Source organism: Cetorhinus maximus, chromosome 2, assembly GCF_964194155.1.
Source record: "Cetorhinus maximus chromosome 2, sCetMax3.hap1.1, whole genome shotgun sequence".
NCBI lineage: Eukaryota > Metazoa > Chordata > Chondrichthyes > Lamniformes > Cetorhinidae > Cetorhinus > Cetorhinus maximus.
Window position 1 is genome coordinate 5,759,726 of NC_135880.1, and position 22,818 is coordinate 5,782,543.

Sequence of the window (22,818 nt, forward strand, 5' to 3'; positions counted from 1 at the left end):
AGCAGCTGCATGGCTGCTGCCAGCAATAGGGGAATGGTGACGCAAAGACACCAGGCTCGCCTCCAATTGGCTCCCTCTGCCATATTACCAACCCTCCTACCTCCCAACACATTGCTGGGAAAAGTGCCCAAGAATTTTGAAGGGTGTGGTTGTGTTGTGATTACGATACTGGACTAATAATCTAGAGAATGAGAGCTCATAGCCCAAAAATGCAGTTTATGAGTTTGAGTTAAATTTTTTTTAAAGGGAATAAAAAGCTGGTATCGGTAAATATCCTAGAACAGAGAAACTAGGTGCAGGAGTAGGTCATTCGGCCATTCAAGCCTGCTCCGCCTTTCAATATGATCATGGCTGATCCTTAATATCTCAACGCCATATTCCCACTTTCTCTCCATACCCATGAATACCCCTAATATCCAATAAATTATCAATTTCGTTCTTGAATATACTCAGTGACCTGGCCTCCGTAGCCTTCTGTGATAAAGAATTCTATTTACCCTCTGACCACCCTCTGAATGAAGAAATTTTTCCTCGCCTCAGTCCTAAATGGCTTGCCCCATATGCTGAGACTGTGGCCCCTGGTTCTAGGCTCAGGGGAAACATTCTCCCTGCATCCAGCCTGTTTAGCCCTGTTAGAATTTTATACATTTCAATCAGATCCCCTCTCATTCTTCTAAACTCTAGTGAGTACAGGCCCGGTCAAACCAATCTCTCCTCATACGACAGCCCTGCCATCCCCGGTATCAGCCTAGTGAACTCTGCACTCCCTCTATGGCAAGTATGTCCTTTCTTAGTTCGAGAGACCAAAATTGCACACAATACTCCAGGTGTGGTCTCACCAAAGCCTTGTATAACTGCAGTAAGACATCCCTACTTCTGAATTAAAATCTTCTTGCAATGAAGGCCAACATACCATTTGCCTTCCTAATTGCTTGCTGCACCTGCCTGTTTACTTTCATTGACTGGTGTACAAGGGCACCCAGATCCCTTTGTACATCCACATTTCCCAGTATATCACCATTTAAATGATACTCTGCCTTTCTGTTTTTCACACCAAAGTGTATAACTTCACATTTATCCACGTTATACTGCATCTGCCATGTGTTTTCCCACACACACAACTTGTTTAGCTCACCCTGCAGCCTTGAAGGAGGCTTTAAGGAAGCATGAAGTGTGAAAATACAAGCAAATAATACAATTTTGGAGAGGTTGCAATTCGACACCTGAGTGTCCTAGTTTGATCCCTGGGGAACTCTACTGTATGCCTTCCTCCAGTCCAAACAACCGCTCACCCTTGCTGTTTTTTGTCACTCAGCCAACTTTGTTACAAAATCCATGCTGCCACTGTCTCTTCTATTCCATGGCTTCGACTTTATGAAAAGTCTATTAAGTAGCACTTCATCAAACGCCTTTTGGAGCCCATATAGACCACATTACCCTCATCTATTGCCTCATCAAAAAAACTTAAGTTGGTTAAACCTGACTTGCCTTTAACAAATCCATGCTAACTTTTCTTAATTAGTTCAATATTAAAACACTTTGTCCCCAGCTGGAGTATTGTGTCCAGTCCTGGTTACCACTCTGGAGGAAGACCGTGAAGGCTTTGGAGAGGGTAGAGAAAATATTCATTAGAATGGCTCCAGGGAGCTTTTTAAAAAATCACTCTTTCATGGGATGTGAATGTTGCTTTGAAGATTGGCATTTGTTGCCCATCCCTAATTGCCCTTGAGAAGGTGAACTCTCCTTGAACTGCTGCAGTCCATGTGCTGTTAAATTATGAGAAATTGCACAGGGTTTGTATTCCCTGTAATTTAGAAGGTTAGGGGTGATTTGATTGAAGTTTTCAAGATATTAATGGAACAGATAGGGTAGATGGAGAAAAACCTATTCCCACTGGTTGGGGAATCTATGACCAGGAAGCATAGTTTAAAAATTGAAGCAGCCTAAATGGTGGTAGAAGTTTAGAACTCTATTCCACAAATAGCAGTTAATGTTAAATCAGTTGCTAATTCTGAGTCTAAAAATGACAGATTTTTGTTATCCAAAGGTATTAAAGGATATGGGCCAAAGGTGGATGTGTGGAGCTAAGTCACAGATCAGCCATGACTCTATCCCTCTCCTCAAAGAATCTGCATAAAATCTATCTCTTTGGTCAAGCTTTTCGTCACCTTTCCTAATTTATCTGATGTGACTCAGTGTTAGATTACTTCTGAGTGCCTTGTGATGTTTTACTATTAAAGGTGCTATATAAATGCAAATTGTTGTGATTTAGTAACAGCATGGTACAGCTCGAGCTGATTTAGTTGGGCTACCACACTGATAAAACTTTAGAAACTCTGGTTACAATATTTGTTCTTCAAGGATATTTGACCTGAAGTACAAAATTATTAAATCAAACATCTAACATAGGCCTGAATTTTCTCTCGTGTGTTCAGAGCACAGAGCCAGGACAATTCCCGGCTCCGTAAACCCAACCCGGAAGAAAGTGCCCCAGCAGTTGGGATCTTGGTTCCGGGGTGGTGAGGCTCCCTGGGAGTTGGGCCTGGTAACCCTGGAACAAGTGGCTGCCGGGAGGCTGATGGGCTGAGTGGAATGCCTGCCTCGGTGTACCAGCACTTTGTCAAAGGTTTTTATAAATAGCGTTAAAAACAGCCCTTGAGCGTTGTCACTCTCTATTTGCCACCCATGCCATCTCATGCCCTCTGCCCAACCCCCATGACCCCTCATACTCTCCATGCCAACTCATGCCCCTCTACCACTTCATAACACCTTATACCATCCATGCCAACCTATACACCTTCATCCGCCCCATGACCTTTATAGCCGCTCTGCCAACTTAGTGCCAACTCATTTCCCCCACCCACCACCCTTTGCCCTTACACCTACCATGCAAACGCATTCAGTATCCACCATGGGCAGACCTCAGGAACTACACTAAGAGTAAATAAAGTTCTAAGTGTCTATAGCAGACTTTTTTTGCAAAGACATTCATAAAAACCCATTCACTACAAATACTTTCGTTCAACTATATAATCCTTTATAAGGAAAATAATTTCATTCAGGTAACTAATCCCTTATAAAAGCAATTCATTGGAATTCATTGCCCCATTTCAAAGAGTCTATAACCATTTAGAGCTTTCAAACTTTGAAATGGAAGGCATCCTACTGTGATAATGGAAGGTTGTGAAACCCGTCTTGCAGCATAAATCAGTAAGACAGCACTCAAGCTTAGGTCAACAGGCAGAGTGGAATAGAAAGCAACGTTTTTTTAACATTCCAGTTTTTCAAAGATTTAAAGGGCAGGAGTTTTAAATTCCTTGACAGTTGCTTTTCACAGTTGTTTTTGACATTTCCAACAGTTCTGCTTCACAGTTGCTTTTGACAGCTCTCTTGACAGTTCCAATGAATTTGTGCACTTTTATACAAGTTCATGTCCACTTCTAACAATCCCAAAGGGCACTCTACCTCCCCAAAGATGTCCCAGGACCATATCCAAAAGGATGCCATACCTCTGCAAAAGGGTACCCCACCTCTCCAAGGAACTCTGGAAAGTTTAAACCTGCTCCTGCTAGATCTAATGTTTCACACACCTAGGTCACCAAAATCAGATATAAATTTGGAGGCAGCTGCTGACTTATATGGGCAACTGCCTCCGCAAAACACACATGCGCAAATCCCGACCTGATCCATCATTCTGAAAATCCAGGCCGTAATATCCTTTTTACAGTGAGCTGCCTTATCTTCCATCAGCAGGGAGTGTATTTGTTAGCCTTGTATTTTTCTCCCAACGCTATGCACTGTTTACTGTCTGGGAAAGCAGACAGCCAGCCCTCTCCCACTACCTACTGAAGCTGTACTCCAAATGACCTGCTTATGTGTCTGAACTTTCTTTGGCACCTGGTAGATGCATATCATTTTACTGCTTGTTCTTGCGCCCCAGCTCTTCATGTACTTGGCTATTTGAACCAACACGGAGTTCATATTAGTTTAAGCTTGTGTCTTTAACATGGTAGTATAGGGATGATGTTACTGGGTGAGTAATCCCACAAATTTGAATTCAGTTTTTAAAAAAACTAAACTAATTTGAACAGAAAGTGACTGTGAAGCTTTCAGATTGTCATAAAAATTCAAGTGGTTCACTGATGTCCTTTTAGGGGAGGAAACCTGACATCTTTACCCAGCTTGGCCTATGTGTATCTCCAGTTCCATACTGACAAAATTGACTCCCCTGTAAAGTTACCGAGCAAGCCACTCCACTGTAGCAAACTGCTACAAAAGAACAGTGTCAACAGAGATCCCAATACTCTTCCTGGCACAGATCAGGGAATCCGGCACAGAAGTCAGCATGCCTAATCCATGACATTCCCAATGTTTCCAGCTAGCCTTAGGAGTCTCACGATCAGTAGGCTTGAATCTGCTGGGTACAAAATGTATATGTAGTACAGAGCATTGTCCTCCTTTCATTCACTTCCTCAATGTAAACAGCTACTGATCTTTTATATTTTGTTCTAGACCCTTCAGACAACCTTCGCGAGATCCTCCAGAATGTGGCCAAGTCCCAGGGAGTCTCTAACATGCGAAAGTTGGGTCACCTGAATAACTTTATCAAGGTAAGTGAAAGATGGTAGGAGATAGCACAGGCACATAGTCGTAGCCAGTTCAGGAGGAAGCATAGAGTGGTTAATTCATGAGGTTCAAAATAAAGCCAACTGCTCCAAACAAAAACTACCACACAGGTAGAAAAGATGTTGCAAGCAGTGTAAAACCTCAAATCTAACGTCTGATGTCACACCTTTCAGCTTCAATATTTGTATCAACCTGTATTAGATCCAGGTGGCAGAAGAGTCCTGTCTTTTTGCTCACTTATTAGTAAATATTCGAAGTCCAGGTTACTGCAGGAAGCAGGTTCAGATAATGACCTGTACAGATCCATATAGAGTTGATGCAGCCAATTTCTATCGTACTCCCTAGACATTGACAACAAAACTTTCCTTGTGAACAGAGTTACTCTCAGTACATGCTGGCTGCTGGTTGAAGTTCAATGGTAGGGAATGGGAATCTCTGATCTTGGCCAATATTAAAAATGGTCAAAATTAAACTGTTCCCTAGTTCTGGATTCCCCTATGAGGAGAAACATCCTCTTAGCATCTACCTTGTCAAGCCCCTGCAGAATCTTGTTTTCAATAATATCATCTCTTATTCTTCTAAACTCCATTGAGCATAGGCCCAACTTGGTCAACCTTTCCTCATAAGACAACCTCTTCATCTCTGGAATCAGCCTTGTGAACCTTCTCTGAACTACTTCCAATGGTAAGTATATATCCTTCCTTAAGTAAGGAGACCAAAACAGTACACGGTCCAAGTATGGTCTCATCAATGCCCTGTACAGTTGCAGCAGGGCTTCTGTAGTTTTATACTCCATCCCCTTTGCAATAAAGGGGGACATCCTTCCTATTTATTTGTTGTACCTGCATGCTAACTTTTTGTGATTCATCTATAAGGCAGCCAGAAACCCCTCTACTGCAGAATTCTGCAATCTCTCGCCATTTAAATAACATTCTGCTTTTCTATTCTTCCTGCCAAAGTGAAGAACCTCACATTTTCCCACATTATACTCCATTTGCCAAACTTTTGCCCACTCACTTAAAATATCTATATCCCTTTGCAGACTCCTTGTATCCTCCTCACAACTTGCTTTCCTACCTTTATCTTCATATCATTAGCAAATTTGGCTGCAATGCAGTCGGTCCCTTCATCCAAGATTGTAAATAGTTGTGGTGCCAGCACTGATCCTTACGGTACTCCACTAGTAACAGTTTGCCAATTTAAATATGACATTTATCCCAACTCTGTTCCCTATTAGTTAGTCAATCCTCTATCCATGTTAATATAGCAGCTGTAACATCATGAGCTCTTATTGTTGCGCAGGGACCTGTTTTTTATTCATTCAAAGGATGTGGGCTCCACTGGCTGATCCAGCATTTATTGCCCATCCCTAGTTGCCCTTGAGAAGGTGACGGTGAGCTGCCTCCTTGAACCGCTACAGCCCATGTGTTGTAGATACACCCACAGTGCTGATAGGGAGTTGCAGGGTTTTGACCCAATGACCGTGAAGGAATGGCGATATATTTCCAAGTCAGGATGGTGGGTGACTTGGAGGGGAACTTGTGGTGGCGTTCCCATCTATCTGCTGCCCTTGTCCTTCTGGATGGCAGTGGTCGTGGGTTTGGAAGATGCTGTCTAAGGAGCCTTGGTGAATTCCTGCAGTGCATCTTGTAGATGGTGCACACTGCTGCTTCTGTGTGTTGGTGTTGGAGGGAGTAAATATTTGGTGATGTGGTGCCAATCAAGTGAACTGCTTTTTCCTGGATGATGTCAAGCTTCTTGATTGTTGTGAGAGCTGCACCCATCAAGGCAAGTGGGGAGGATTCCATCACACTCCTGACTTGTGCCGTGTAGATGGTGGACAGGCTTTGGGGAGTCAGGAGGTGAGTTATTCGGCGCAGGATTCCTAGCCTCTGACCTGCTCTTGTAGCCACAGTATTTATATGGCTAGTCCAGTTCAGTTTCTGGTCAGTGGTAACCCCCCAGGATGTTAGTGGTGGATTCAGTGATGGTAATGCCATTGAACATCATGGGGCGATGGTTAGATTCTCTCTTGTTGGAGATGGTCATTGCCTGACACTTGTGTGGCGCGAATGTTACTTGCCACTTGTCAGCCCAAGCCTGGACATTGTCCAAATCTTGCTGTATTTGGACATGGACTGCTTCGGTATCTTGAGGAGTCGTGAATGGTGCTGAACATTGTGCAATCATCGGTGAACATCCTCACTTCTGAACTTATCACAGAAGAAATGTCATTGAAGAAGCTGAAGATGGTTGGGCCGAGGAAACTACCCTGAGGAACTCCATTGATGTCCTTGAGCTGAAATGATCGACCTCCAACAAGCACAACCATCTTCCTTTGTGCTAGGTATGACTCCAACCAGCGCAGAGTTTTCCCCCTGATTCCCATTGACTCTAGTTTTGCTAGGACTCCTTGATCACACTCGGTCAAATGCTACCTTGATGTCAAGGGCAGTCACACTCACCTTACCTCGGGAGTTCAGTTCTTTTGTCCATGTTTGAACCAAGGCTGTAATGAGGTCAGGAGCGGAGTGGCCCTGGTGGAACCCAAACTTGGCATCAGTGAGCAGGTTATTGCTAAACAAGTGCCGCTTAATAGCAATGTTGATGACCTCTTCCGTTACTTTACTGATGATGGAAAATAGACTGATGGAGTTTCGATTTGTCCTGTTTTTGTATACAAAGAGTCAACCATATTGCTGTGGGTCTAGAATCATATGTAGGCAAGACCAGGTAAGGATGGCAGATTTCCTTCCCTGTGGGTTTTTCCAAAAATCGAATATAGTTTTATGCTCTTCATTAGACTTTTAATTCCAGATTTTTATTGATTCTATTTACTCAAATTCCTCCATTTGCTGTGGTGGGATTCGAACCTGGGTGCCCAGAGCATTACCCTGGGCCTTTGGATTACTAGTTCAGTGACAATACCACTACGCCATCACGTCCCTTTATCAGATGCGTTTTGGAAATCTAAATACACTACATCTACTGGTTCCCCTTCATCCACCCTGCATGTTACATCCTCAAAGAACTCTAGTAAATTTGTCAAACGTGATATCCCTTAAACAAAACCATGTTGACTCTGCCTGATTATATTATGATTTTCTAAATGTCCTGATGCTACCTCCTTAATAATGGATTTTAGCATTTACCCAATGACAGATGTTAGGCTAACTGGCCTATAGTTTCCTGCTTTCTATCTCCATCCTTTCTTGAATACTGGTGTTACTTTTGAGATTTTCCAATCTGCTGAGACTTTTCCAGAATCTAGGGAATTTTGGAAAATTACAACTAATGCAGCCACTATCTCTGCTGCAAATTCCTCTAAGACCCACTGATCAGGTCCAGGGAACTTGTTAGCCTTTAGTCCATTGCTTTTCCCAGTACTTTTTCTCTAGTGATTGTGACTGCTGTAAGTTCCCCTCTCCCTTTTACCCCCGGAATTTTCTATTTTTGGGGATGCATCAAGAAGCTTGGCACCATCCAGAAAGCAGCCAAGGGGGTCCACGAGCCAGGTCTTTGACTCGAGCCCTGAAGACACCTCGGAATAGGAATCTGCTGATGCCCTAATTGAAGATCCATCACAGCGCTCACTGGTACACACCCTCCACCAGCACAGAGATGCACCTTGGTGGGACCTAGTTCTAGAGTAGCCTTGGGGTCATAATCTTGTGCACTGTCTGATACACAGCAGGTGGAGGCAGGGACTTGCCAGGTTTCCAGCACTAAGAGGACTGCTGGAGGCCAGAAATCTGCTGAGTCCGAGTCAGATGAGGAGTCTCTGGATTCAGCTGCATCTCAGTTACTGGAGCTGCATAGGCAAGCTTGGGAACATCAGGAATGGATGGCCACTGCATTCTTCAGATTGCAAGGCACAATGGAGGAGTCTGTCCGCCTTCAGTCCCAGGTGATAACACCGGTATGCCAATAACTGAGGTCAACGTTGATAGGATGGCCGGCATGGAGACCTTGGCCCAGGACACCGGTCCTGCACTATTGCAGGCGCTGCACTCCATTACTGAGACAACCATCAATGTCAACGCAAGAGGGGAGTAGGACATCTTGAGCTCCCTCCAGCTGCCCCTTCCTCTCAAGGAGTCAGCCAGGGGCTCTCGGGCACCCATAGGGATGAGGATCAGCAGGTGCACACCCCCGGTGCCATCCACCCAGGACCCAGGAGACTCCGGGAGTGCCCGGCCCATCCGAATCACACACACACGCACACCCCCCGTGATCCCTCCAGCTCCGCAGGCCGGGGCCTTCCAAGCCTTGGCCCTGCAGAGGATGCCCACTTAGGTCATCGCAAGCAACAAGGCATAGCAGTCACCAGGCCACCTCCACACCCGCTGTGGATGTCGGGGGAGCACCAAGACAGGGTTACAAAGGTCAAGAAGATTTAGTTGGAGAGCGTGGGCATGGGTGTTAATCATTGTACTTGATGTTGACCATTGTAAATACTCCCAAGAATGTTTCCTTGTCTATGGCTTCTAGTTATGATTTTTTTTTATTCATTCATGATATGTGGGCCAGCATTTATTACCCAATCCTAATTGCCCTTGAGAAGGTGATAGTTGGCTCCTTGAAGCGCTGCAGCCGATGTGGTGTAGGTACACCCACAGTGCTGTTAGGGAGGGCATTCCAGGATTTTGATCTAGCGACAGTGAAGGAGCGGCGATATAATTCCAAGTCAGGATGGTGTGTGGCTTGGAGGGGAATTTCCAAGTGGTGGTGTTCCCATGTATCTGCTGCCCTTATCCTTCTAGATGGTCGAGGCTGTGCGTTTGGAAGGTGCTGTCTAAGGTACCATGGTGAGTCCCTGCAATGCATCTGTAGATAGTACACACTGCTGCTACTGTGTGTCGGTGGTGGAGAGAGTGAATGTTCCTGGAAGGGGTGCCAATAAAGCGGGCTGCTTTGTCCTGGATGGTCTCAAGCTTCTTGAGTGTTGTTAGAGCTGTACTCATCCGGTCAAGTGGAGAGTATTCCATCACACTCCTGACTTGTGCCTTGTAGATGGTGGACAGGAGTTGGGGAGTCAGGAGATGAGTTACTTACCGCAGGATTCCAAGTCTCTGACCTGCTCTTGTAGCCACAGTATTTGTATGGCTAGTCCAGTTCGATTTCTGGTCAATGGCAACCGCCCCCCACCCTAGGATATTGTTAGTGGGGGATTCAGCGACGGTAATGCCATTGAATGCCAGGAGCGACAGTTAGGTCCTCTTGTTGGAGACGGTCATTGCCTGGCACAGTGCTTGATAGCACTGTTGATGACCCCTTCCATCACTTTACTGATGATTGAAAGTAGACTGATGGGGCGGTAATTGGCTGGGTTGGATTTGTCCTGCTTATTGTGTACAGGACATATCTGGGCAATTTTCCACATAGCTGGGTAGATGCCAATGTTATAACTGTACTGGAACAGCTTGGCTAGGGGCGTGGCAAGTTCTGGAGCACAAGCCTTCAGTACTTTTGCCATAATAGTCTTTGTAGTATCCAGTGTCTTAAGCCATTTCTTGATAGCATGTGGAGTGAATCAAATTGGCTGAAGACTGGCATCTATGATGTTGGGACCTCTCGAGGAGGCTGAGGCGGCACTCCTGACTTAAGATTGCGAATGCTTCAGCCTTACCTTTTGCACTGATGTGCTGGACTCCCCCTTCATTGAGGATGGGGATATTTGTGGAGCTGCCTCCTCCAGTGAGTTGTTTAATTGTCCACCACCATTCATGACTGGATGTGGCAGGACTGCAGAGAACAATCCAATCCAGTTGAGCAGTGTTCGTGTCACTCATATGTGAGACCATGTTTCCTGCACAAAATAAAGGCCACTATCGCTGTCCACAGCCTCTTCTCATCGAAATAGAGCGCAGCGGTAACTTTAACTGCTAATCTCTGGATGCCTTCCAAGACCCTGAGGTGCCAATCCTGCAGAAGGTTGCGTATGTCCATAACCAGTTCCCTTGGCGTGCTGGCGTTGGTGACACTAGCTTTTGCTCATCTGCAGGTAGCACATACGCCATCTGTAGATCCTGGGTCTAGCGATGTACCTACAAACGACGTTTCTGTGGGGTTCATCTTTGTGTGCGGAGGAGACCATGCTGCCCCTTGGTCTTCAGGGTTCTGCTTCTCCCTTTGGCAAGCTGGGCGCCTCCGTCGCATTCTTTTCCTTCTCTTCTGCCTATAAGCAATTAGGCAAACAGTGAGATCACTAGACTCCATATTCCTGATGATCTCCTCACTGTTGTATCAAAAAGAGAGATGCAAGGGCCAGCAATCGCTTCCTAAGGACCACTCTTAGTTAAGTCATCGCCTGAGGCTGTTTCCCCAGCCTCTTTAACACATGCCGGAGTGCCCAGGCCACCACATGGATGTCCAGTGTTTAGTGCACATGATGGCTCACCATGCCCACACCTAACAGTGCCCCACACCATGTGACCAAGTGGCTGCAGCTTCGGGCACTTGACTGCATCCTGAACTCTCATCTAAGACCATAAGGCATAGGAGCAGAAATTAGGCCATTCAGCCCATTGAGTCTGCTCCACCATTCAATCATGGCTAATAAGTTTCTCAACCCCATTCTCCCACCTTCTCCCCGTAACCTTTGATCCCCATACCAATCAAGAACCTATCTATCTCGGTCTTAAATACACTCAATGAACTGGCCTCCACAGCCTTCTGTGGCAATGAATTCCATAGATTCACCACTCTCTGGCTAAAGAAGTTTCTCCTCATCTCTGTTCTAAAAGGTCTTCCCTTTACTCTGAGGCTGTGCCCTCGGGTCCTAGTCTCTCCTACTAATGGAAACATCCTAAACTGGTCTCTGAGGCTTCACGTTTGCTTGTACTACGAGGGTGACTTTTCAATTTCAACTGAAACACAATGCAAGGGACTAGGAGCGCACTCCTCAGTCAGTGTTTGATGGCCACCTTTTCTCAAAAGGATCCTCGGGCTTGCCCAGTCGCGCAATGGTTCTGCAGCACCATAGCACTCATTCGAATTTGAAGTGTGCGTGGGAGGGATTACCAGTAGAGGGGCAATAATTGGCCCTGAGAGGAATTATTGCTGCTTGAGTGGACACGCTTGCTTGACTCAGCTGACTCCAAGGATTCAATTGAGCTCCAGCTAAACGTGCTTATCTATGACATATTTTTCCATTAGCCTGACCATATTTTTCCCCCACCCTCCTCCCCCCACATGTGTTTGTGCTCCAACTTCAGTCAGTACTGCCATGAGCCACCCACTGCCCGCCCCAGGGCACTGTCACCCTTACCCTGAGGTTGCCTTCTCACCCTTGCCCCTTTGCACTGCCACCCTTGCCCTGGCACCATGAAGAAGCCACTGCAGAGACTTACCTGTGGTCACCCCCACCCCCCCCGAGACTGCTGTGCAAAATTGTGTGCAGTCACCACTGAGTTACCTTCGAAGTTGTGGTCACCAGGTTCACGCCTTTTAAAGGCATTTGTAAATCACACCATCGTGAAATCATGCCAACATGAGATTTAAATTTAACTTGGGGAGATGATTCTGGCATGTGGCCACAATAATTAGATGCTAATTTATTACAATTAAGTTCCTGAGATTCATCAGCAGGAAATGTGGCCCGCCATTGACAGGGAGGGGGACAATCGAAACCTGGATTTAAGTCATCGGGAAATGCGACTAGGGCCTTCTTGCGAGATTTTGCAATCTCGCTACACAACACGCCCGCTGCAAACGGGCAGAAAATCCCAGCCTTTGTGTCTGTCTTCATGGAGGATTTAACTAAAAACCTCCCAGAAATAATGGAGAATAAAGGGACTGTTATAAATGAGGAACTGTAAGATAACAGCAAAAAAAATATACTGGAGAAATTAATGGGACTTCAAAGTAGATAAATCCCCTGAACCTGATGACCTACACCCCAGAGTGTTGAAAGGTGGCTGTAGGGATAGTAAATGCATTAGTGGTCATCTTTCAACATTCTGTAGACTATGGAATGATTCCTGCAGATTAGAAACTAGCAAATGTAACCCCACAATTTAAGAAAGAAGGCAAGAGAGAAAATGAACTACAGACCAGTTAGCCTGACATCAGTTGTAGAGAAAATACTAGAGTCTATAAATAAAGAATGTGATAACAGAACACTTGGAAAATAATGCTAGGATTGGGCAGAGTCAACATGGATTTCTGAAAGGGAAATCATGTTTAACAAACCTGTTGGAGTTTTTTTGAGGATGTTACGACGTGGCAGACCAAATCCACGAGGGAAACTTGGCCACGCTATCACAACGGTTTTGCAATTTATATTTATTACGAGATGTATGCACTGAATTCAAAAGTAATAAGTTCACCAAGACCTTTAGAGATTTTTTTAAACATTAAAATATTTATTAACAAAATATAAAAGATTTCAAGCACGCACATAAGACTGCAAATTACTACTATAGTAATTCTTAAAATTCCTAATTAAGCTGACCCCCAGTTACACTCCCTTTTTAAGGCAACAGTCCAAAGTAAATTTTAGATTTAAAAAGAACCAGCAAGTTAGCATAATACCCACTTGACAGTAGAATTCCATTTGGCTTTTCCTCAACTTCAGTTTCGTTACATAGCAGACTTATGCACAAATGCTGAAAGTTTCATTAAGGCTATTTCTCATATACCTGTTAGATCTTACATGGCCTTCTCCCACATAGCCTTTCCTTCCCCTTTATATATGTTTCTCACTTTTTAATATGTAAATTTTATTGTTCCATATGTCATTGAAACGGCATCATCTTCATGATATAAAAACTTTCATGTTGCCAATATATATATATTGTCTGTAACCTTGGGAAAAATAAACATATTCCTTAGCCTTGCTTATCTGGATAGTTGTAAACAGACTAAGATCCCGTTGAAATCCAAATAGCCCTTCATTTATCTAAAAGTGCAAATTCCCTTCACACCTTACATGCTAAGCCTGCATCTGTGTTTACTCATTAGCATGCAAGCACCTAGATTCTTTTGATGATTCCAAACTTGCAATCTTCTTGACTCCAGATGTAATTAAATCACGCACAGACCCAACTATACTTATCCCCATAAACCTACTTTACAATAAACCACAATAATATAATTTTAAAAATGTTAGCTTCTTGACAATAGATAAGGAGGAATTGGTGGAGCTGGTATATTATGATTTTCAGAAAGCTTTTGATAAGGTCCCACACTAGAGGATAGTAAACAAAATTGGGATTGGGGGGGAATATACTGGCATGGATTGAGAACTGGTTAATGGACTGAAAACCATAGGAATAAATGGGTCATTTTCAGGTTGGCAGACTTTGACTAGTGGGGAACTGCAAGGATCAGTGCTTGGGCCACAGTTATTCCTAATATAGCTCGCCACCACCTTCTCAAGGGCAGCTAGGGATAGGCAATAAATGCTGGCCCAGCCAGTGAAGCCCGCATCCCGTGAATGAATAAAAAAAATGTATCAATGATTTGTATGTGGGGATTGAATGTAATATTTCTAAGTTCGCAGATGACGCAATAGGTGGTAGTATGAATTGAGGAGGATGCAAAGATGGTGCAGGGGGATTTGGCAAGGCTGTGAGTGGGCAAAAAATTGGCAGATGGAATACAATGTGGAGAAATGTGAGGTTATTCACTTTGGTAGGAAAAACAGAAATACAGAATATTTCTTAAATGGTGAGAATGGGAAGTGTTCAGCTTCAAAAGGGACTTTGGTGTCCTTGTTCATGAGTCACTGTCTCAGAATAAGGGGCAGGCCATTTATAACTGAGAGGAGGAGAAATTTGTTCACTTCGTTGTTAATAGATTTCTGCATATTAAAAACATCAAGGGATATGGTGATAGTGCAAGAAAATGGTGTTGAAGTGGAAAATTAGCCACGATCTCCTTGATGGATTGGGCTCAAAGGAATGAATGGCCTACCCCTCCTATTTCTTATGTTCCAAGAGAAAATCTAACCATCTCCCCATGGTAGCCAATTGTATTACCATTGCAGAATGCTCCACCATCAACGCCGTTGATCAGAACCTTAACTGGAGCGGCCACACAAATACTGTGACTACAAAAGCGGGCCAGGGGTTGAGAATTCTGCAAGAATTGGTGCCTGTCCACCATCTACAAGGCACGTGTCAGCAATGTGATGGAACACATGGCTGTACTGTGTACCATCTACAAGATTCACTACAGAATCTTACTAAAGCTCCTTCAACGGCACCACCCACACCTGTGACCTCTACCACCTAGAAGGACAAGGGCAGCAGGCACATGGGAGCACTACCACCTGCAATTCACACACCATCCTAATTTGGAACTGTGTCGCTGTTCCTCCAACATCACTCGGTCAAAATCTTGGCATTCCTTCCCTAACACCACTGTGGGTGCACATACACTGCATGGACTCTAGCAGTTCAAGAAGGCAGGTATTTGAGATGGGCAATAAATGTTGGCCTTGCCAGTGACCTCCATATCTCATGAAAATGGAATTTAAAAGTTGCAGGTTTTAATGGTGTTTACTGTCTGCCCACTCTTTAGTTTCCATCTTAGAAAGAATCAGCGTGCGATATATTGCTGTAACTTGGCTCTCAGGGGGTTAATAATTGCTGTAGAATGAGTTATCCAAGGCTCCCATCTTTACAATACTCTACTAATCATTGACAAATTCCCTGCTTTCATTTCCTTACTGATAATCTGTGTCAAGTTGGTACATGTGCAGATAGGTGAGCAACAACCCCACTCCTAGTTATTGCTGGGAGCTAAAAAAAAGTACCCTGACACTGATAACTTCTCTCCATATTGCCTTCAAGGCTCTTTTGCGGCCTCTGTTATACTCAAGTTAGAAAGTGGTAGGGTCCTATAGCTTCATTCCCCACGGCTAAAGACAACTAAAGCAGACAGAGTTCCCTAGCCTATAATATAGAAGTGAAGTACCTCGTTATGCTACAGTTTAATCTCTACTTTAACTCTGAGACAAAAGAATTATAACTTGGTAAGAATTGGAAAAGATCCAGTATTTGTGTGACCTATGATCCTGTTGTTGAGGTGTTTTGTGCCCAGTTGTGCTACATTAAAGCAAGTATATAAAGTGTAAATTGGGCACTTAACGTCAAGGAGTTTGGGCACATTCTAGTATTGCATTTATTGAGAAGATTATTGTAGGTCAAACATTCAAGTGGGAATTATTTTCATAGCAAACAGGTAACTAGAAATAAGCCTGTTTAACTGATACAAAAATTGAAGAAATGCCTGAAACAGTTTGAGCTGGTTGCAAAGAATTACTGAAAAGTTACTCTAGAATAGTCGGGACACTGCATGTTTACATTTTGTTCTTCTTTCTCTGCAGTAGTCGAGTTTCCGCAGCTGGCATTCTGTAGAAGTGTTTGTATATCCGATCCTCTCGGGCCACTGAGATGAGTAAGCCAGTGAGTGAGGACAGTGCCTGTCTCTTTCTTTCTCTCTCTTTCTCTTTCTCTCTTTCTTTCTGACTTGCCTCCTTTTAAGGTTTGTAGCGTGAGGGCAAGCAGGCCACGCTGGTGATCTGATCTGTAAGCACTGTGAGTGTCACATACTGAAGTTTTCCTCCTGACGTCACCTCTGGAGACAAATGTTATTGCAGCTTCCTTCAGCAAAGAAAATGCTTGTCATATCTCTCTTCATAGCACAGACTGTAGCTGGGCTGAGATGCCACACGTGGCAAACAACTTATAAGTACTTTGCCCACCTGCCTAATACGTGTTCTTTTTTGTGTTCAGTTGTAGGATATGGGTGTCGCTGGCTGGGCCAGCATTTATTGCCCATTCCTAATTGCCCTTGAGAATGTGGTGGTGAGCTGCCTCCTTGAATGCAGTCCCTGTGGTGTAGGTACACCCACAGTGCTGTTAGGGAGGAAGTTCCAGAATTTTGACCCAGCAACAGTAAAGGAACAATGATATATTTCCAAGCCAGGTTGGTAAGTGGCTTGGAGGGGAACTTCCAGGTGGTGGTGTTCCCATGTATCAACTGCCCTTGTCCTTCTAGATGGCAGTGGTCATGGTTTGGGAGGTGCCCCATAAGGAGCCTTGGTGAGTTTTTGCAACGCATCTTGTAGATCGTGCACCCTACTACCACTGTGCATCAGTGCTGGAGGAAGTGAATGTTTCTGGAAGGGGTGCCAATCAAGCAGCCTGCTTTGTCCTGGATGGTGTCAAGCTTCTTGAGTGTTGGAGCTGTGCTCATCCAGGTAAGTGAACGGTATTCCATCACACTCCTGACTTGTGTCTTATAGATGGTGGGCAGGCTTTGGGGAGTCAGGAGGTGAGCTACTCACCGCAGGATTCCGGGTCTCTGACCTGCTCTTGTCGCCACAGTATTTACATGGCTAGCCCAGTTCAGTTTCTGGTCAATGGTAACATCAAGGACATTGATAGTGGGGGATTCAGTGATGGTAATGCCGTTGAATGTCAAGCGGTGATAGCTGGATTCTGTCTTGTTGGAGATGATCATTTTGCCTAACACTTGGTAGCGTGAATGTTACTTGCCACTTGTCAGCCCAAGCCTGGATACTGTCCAGGCCTTGCTGCATTTTGACATGGACTGCTTCAATAACTGAGAAGTTGCGAATGGTGCTGAACATTGCGCAATCATCAGCGAACATCCCCACTTCTCACCTTATGATGGAAGGAAGGTCATTGATGAGCAGCTGAAGATGGTTGGGGCACAGGACACTACCCTGCAGAACTCCTGCAGTGATGTTCTTGAGCTGAGATGACTGACCTCCAAAAACCACAACCATCTTCCTTTGTGCTAGGCATGACTCCAACCAGCAGAGATTTTTCCCCCTGATTCCCATTGACTCCAATTTTGCTTGGGCTCCTTGATGACACACTCCATCAAATGCTGCCTTGATATCAAGGGCAGTCACTCTCGCTTCACCTCGGGAGTTCAGCTCTTCTGTCCATGTTTGAACCAAGGCTGTAATGAGGTCAGGAGCGGAGTGACCCTGGCAGAACCCAAACTGAGTGTCAGTGAGCAGCTTATTGCTAAGTAAGTGCTGCTTGATAGCACTGTTGATGACCTCTTCCATCACTTTACTGATGACCAAGAGTAGACTGATGGGGTGGTAATTGGACGGGTTGGATTTGTCCTGCGTATTGTGTACAGGACATACCTGGGCAATTTTCCACATAGCCGAGTAGATGCCAATGTACTGGGAAGGCTTGCTTAGGGGCGCGTCAAGTTCTGGAGCACAAGGCTTCCGCACCAGTGGCGGAATATAGTCAGAGCCCATTCCCTTTGCAGTATCCAGTGCCTTCAGCCATTTTTTGATATCAAGTGGAGTGAATTGAATTGGCTAAAGATTGGCACCTATGATGCTGGGGACATTCGGAGTAGGCTAAGATGGATCATCCAATCAGCACTTCTGGCTGAAGATTGTTGCAAATGCTTTGTCTTTTGCACTGATGTGTTGGGCTCCCCCATCGTTGAGGGTGGGGATATTTATGGAGCCTCCTTCAAGTTGTCAACCCTTCTGTATTATGCTGGAATCTCTAGGAATTAACCTCCTATGCATTGCTGCGAGCGACCCAGGGAAAACAGGAAAAGTTGGTTGGCAGTGCCAATGCCCCAGTGAGATGTAGCAGAATTTCAAAGGGCAGGCAAGGAGGCCTATGGTGTGGATTTCTGCTCGGAGCCTGGTCTTAGCTGGAGCTTCTAAGCTTCCTGTAGGCAGTTAAATTCCAAAAAAAAATTGCTTGTGTTCTGGCTGCACCAGTTGCCTCTCTGGGTAAGCATTTGCAGTAACTTTTCTATTCCAATCAGTTTCTTTGTCCATGTTCCTTCCTCCACCCTTGCCCCCGCTTTCTCCCTTCCCAACTTCATTTTATTGCATCTGCTCTTTTGTTTGTAGTCTACTAGTGAGGGAACTATAAGGGGATTTTGGGAATGAGGTGCTACAAATAAATAAACAACTGCTGGATTTTTCCCCCCTCGGCACACATTTTGTTCTTGTCGTTTCTTATTGGAGTTTCAAATGGCATTAAATTCCCACCTTTCAGCTCTCCTCTTAACAGCCTATAGAACACTCAAAAGCGCAGTACAACCTCTTGATGGAAATCCACCGTGTTGCATTGGCCTTCGTGCCCACCCATCAAAATTCTGCTTTCCGTCATTGGTGCTCTGGCACTGCCCGTTACTCTCTGCTCCTATTTCCCTCTCTGTGTATATGCATACGTGCGCAAAGGGTTATGAACCATCCTTGTTGTCCTGGATTCTCCGAGAACAAAAATATCCAACAATTTAGAAGAATTAGAAGACATATCTTTCACAGGTTCACCCCTGACACTGAGGTCAGGCATACTGGATGCAGAATTTGGCTTAGCATTAGGATATGCAAGCAGCCTATAATAAGAAAGGAACAAGAATAGCATCTATGGTCTCTGGGACGTTGCCAAATTGCATTCCATTTTATTAGGGTTCCTCATCTGGGCATCTGCATACATTTTACTCAACAGCTGGACCACACCAAACTATGTATACAACAGCAATAAAAATAGAAAATACTGGAAAAACTCAGCAGGTCTGGTAGCATCTGCGGAGAGAGAAAAACAGCATTTCGAGTCAGTATGACTCTGCTCTGAAGAAGAGTCATACGAACTCAAAGCATTAACTGTTTCTCTCTCCACAGATGCTGCCAAACCTGCTGAGTTTTTCCAGCATTTTCTTTTTTATTTCAAACTTACTATATCTGCAGTATTTTGCTTTTATTTTAGTGTACAACAGTAACCCTCCTATAGAAACTGGGCTGAGACTGATCAAATTCACTAACTTGGACATTTATACCCAATGTCTGGGTTGGATTTGATCCACTTATAATAAATTTGCAGCATCTAGTGCCATTTACTCAAAACAATACAACAAGATTATGCATCTATTGTAGGAACTCATCATCTCCATTGCTTTCTATCACGCATGAAGCTGGGGGAAGGAATGAGAGACGGGAAGGAAGCAGCACCATTTGGTCACTTATATGTACTGTTTGTTACGAGAAGTAGCTTTTAAGATCAGTGTTACCCTTGGATGTTATGTGTTTTAAGTCCCAACAATGTGTGGCGTTGGGTAGGAAGCTACCATGTTCACTGCAGTGCAGAACAATGTATGGTATACATTTCATTGTGGCAGAACAGTCACTACAAATTATATTTCAATTCCCCTACCTAACCAAGACAACGCAAACAGGAAATTAAAGAGGAAATGGCCTCTTTACACTGGTCTTGCTTCACACAGGATACATGTGTATTTTCACATGTTAAATTGTATAGTTTTTATTATATTTTAGAAAAAGCAGGCAGGTGGGAGGAGTGAGCTGGCATGATGGCAAAATTCTAGTTGACATTGTTAGAAGACTTGTTTAATCTATTGGTACCAATAAATTTGAGGAAAAGTAACCTATTAAATAACTATGCCAATACACTCAGCCCTTAATACTTTTGATTCTTCATTTGTTTTTTTTCTCCTATCACCACCAGTGATAGACATATAAGCACCAGTACTTTATTCTACTGATATATTGCTCAAAATGCTCTATCCACAAACGCCAATTGTTTTGTGGGTTCATGGAAATTTCACACTGCTCACCATTAGGCTTTACTGAAAAAAGATCTCTTTCCCTCCATTTATTTTGAATAGTTTCTCTGCATTTGTGTACTTTTAAGCATTTTGACAAGCTTAAATTAAACTTCATTTTCTTGCAGTTTCTCAGCTAGCTCAGTGACTTAGCACATCAAATTTAAAATATTCAAAATTTCACTGAACTCATATAGACATGCCTTTACATTTACTGATCATGCTTTTAATTATTGGGTATTTGCGCATATATCCTATTAGAAGTATGGGTAACTACAGACAATAGTTGGGTTGTCTGAAATCATTCATGCTTTATGATTGTTGTGCATTGTGTTTTCTGACATTTGGAGACTGGTATTAAGTGTAATGTAGTAGTGTATTTAAACCAACTTTAGTCTGCCCTGGCCATCAGCACAGGAATATAGTAGTTGATTTTTTTTTCCCTCTATGGAGGTGCTGATCCTTGCTAGGGTAAGGTAACATGGGTTCTTGGCATCCTCTAATACTTTGCCTACATTAACCATTTGTTCATGGAGGATATCACTGCTAGGTCAATCCTGTCCTTACTTAAACTTTGCAATAGCGATCACTAGAAAGAAGTCAGAAAGACAACAGGTAAGCCCAGAATTTTTGGGCCTAGGATGCTGAGTCCATTTGCACACCAACTGCTGTCCTGGCTGAGATTGGCTGATCCACAACTTATTTCACATTGACTGTTGACATAACAATAATCTGGAGCCTGTTATAGCGAAGGTGATAGAGACAATATGTATAACAGGCAACCAAAATTTATAATTATCAGTCATTTACAAACATAAGGAAGTAATGAGTGTATTAAAAACAGAAAATGTAGGAATGCTCAGGTCAGGCAGCAACTGTGGAGAGTACCAGTTAATGAGCAGAATTTTACGGCCCCGTGGGGGGCAGGGCTGTAAAATGTGGCGAGCCATTCAAAAGTCCATTGACTTAGGCCAGACTGTAAAATCCCGCCCACGTTTCAGGTTGATGAACCTTCATCATTAACCTGAAACATTAAGTCTGTTTCCCTCCACAGACACTGCCTGACCTAGGTATTTCCAGCATTTTCTCTTTTTATTTCTGATTTCCAACAACTGCAGTATTTTGCTTTTGTAAGTGATGAGTGTGTAGCGCTAAATCAAATAAAAAGAATGGAGCTGCTGATGTTGAAAATCTGAAATAAAAACGCAACAGATCCTTCGGGTTTCGTAATGATAAAAGGCAAGTTATTATTTGGAGTCTAAACCCTTTGTCAGAACTGGAAACTAATACATAAACAAGCAGTTTATTGGCGCTGAACAGATCAAAATGCAAGGGGGTGAAGAGCAATATTGGCTTGAATTCCCAAAAAGCTGGAAAGAGATCGAAATTAGAAGATGTTGACAATGATGATTGTCTGTGATGCAGTAAATAAATATAATTTGTGTATAGCCAGGTGAGGTGGTATTTGAAAGATATTAAAATAAACAAAAAGGCCTGTAACATCAAGAAATCTGAAAGAAAAACAGGAAATCTTGGAAATACAGAGCAGGCCTACCAGTGCCTGAAAGGAAAAGGCAATCCAAGAGTACAGTGCGGAACCTCCACTAGAACTATGTTCCATTGAAGAATCTACATCTCCGACACTCCCTTCATTGCTTTAAACATAAATGAGAGATATAGTTAAGGGCTGCAGTTGCTGAAACCCATGTCCAGGCCAGAAAGCTACAGAGTACCGAGGGCAGGGATGATACTGTTCCTTGTTTGGAAGCCTAAGATGGAAAGGTCCAAGAGAGAATGGAGTGGGAGGTACTAAGTAAGCAAAGTCAAAAATGAACAGCCATATCTCTGCTGAAAAAATAGTGATTAATATAGGATGTTTTGAAAGGTAATCTGATGAATGTGTAGATTAGTAAAATGGAAGGTGAGATCAAGTTAGATTCTGTTATCATTGGGGTAAGGGATGAACATGGTAGCACAAGAAGCAGGACTGGCAGTGGCAGCCTTGGCTGAGGCAAAAGAATATTCAAATTTTTTGATGTAGAAAGTGAAGTCATCAAAGCAAATGTGGCAGAGATGGAGAAGCTGAGAGAAAGGAATAAAGCCCAGGAAGTAAGATGGGAGGAATAATTGTGATATGTTTGTACCCATTGTTAGAGACGAGCGAATCAGAGGTCGACCATGTGAGAGTGATTGGAGCTCAAAAGTTCAACATTAATTGAAAAGTTCTTTGTAATGTTCTGAAGATAGGATAAGATGAGATGCAGTTGGAAACATCAGATCAGTGCAAGAGCAATACAAAGTGACTGAGTAGGATAGGAACATTATTCTATAAAAGTGCAGGCTTAGCTAGAACCCAGGTAACTTGGATCTGGAAGAAGTGAAGGGGGCTGAGAGAAATTATTCAGATTGAGAACAAGTTTAATTGAATGGCTGTTTCTTTCTCCTCCCCCCTTTGACAGCATAACCCATCACATTTCTACCCTCCAGTTCTGAAGAAGAGCCATATTCGACTTGAAACATTAACTCTGTTTCCCTCTCCACAGATGCTGCCAGACCAGCTGAGTATTTCCAGGACTACTTGTTTTAGTTCAGATTTCCAGT

At 43.6% G+C, this 22,818-nt stretch overlaps 1 protein-coding gene across 2 annotated transcripts in view; it reads left to right on the top strand.

Annotated features, from left to right (window-relative positions):
- The window catches only part of rictora (RPTOR independent companion of MTOR, complex 2 a), a 225,752-nt gene that overhangs the window by 58,223 nt on the left and 144,711 nt on the right, over nt 1-22,818 (top strand). For both annotated transcript variants that reach the window (XM_078560454.1, XM_078560460.1), the window contains exon 3: nt 4,513-4,610. In XM_078560454.1, coding sequence (XP_078416580.1) covers nt 4,513-4,610 — 98 coding nt within the window. The remainder of the gene's footprint in view (nt 1-4,512; nt 4,611-22,818) is intronic.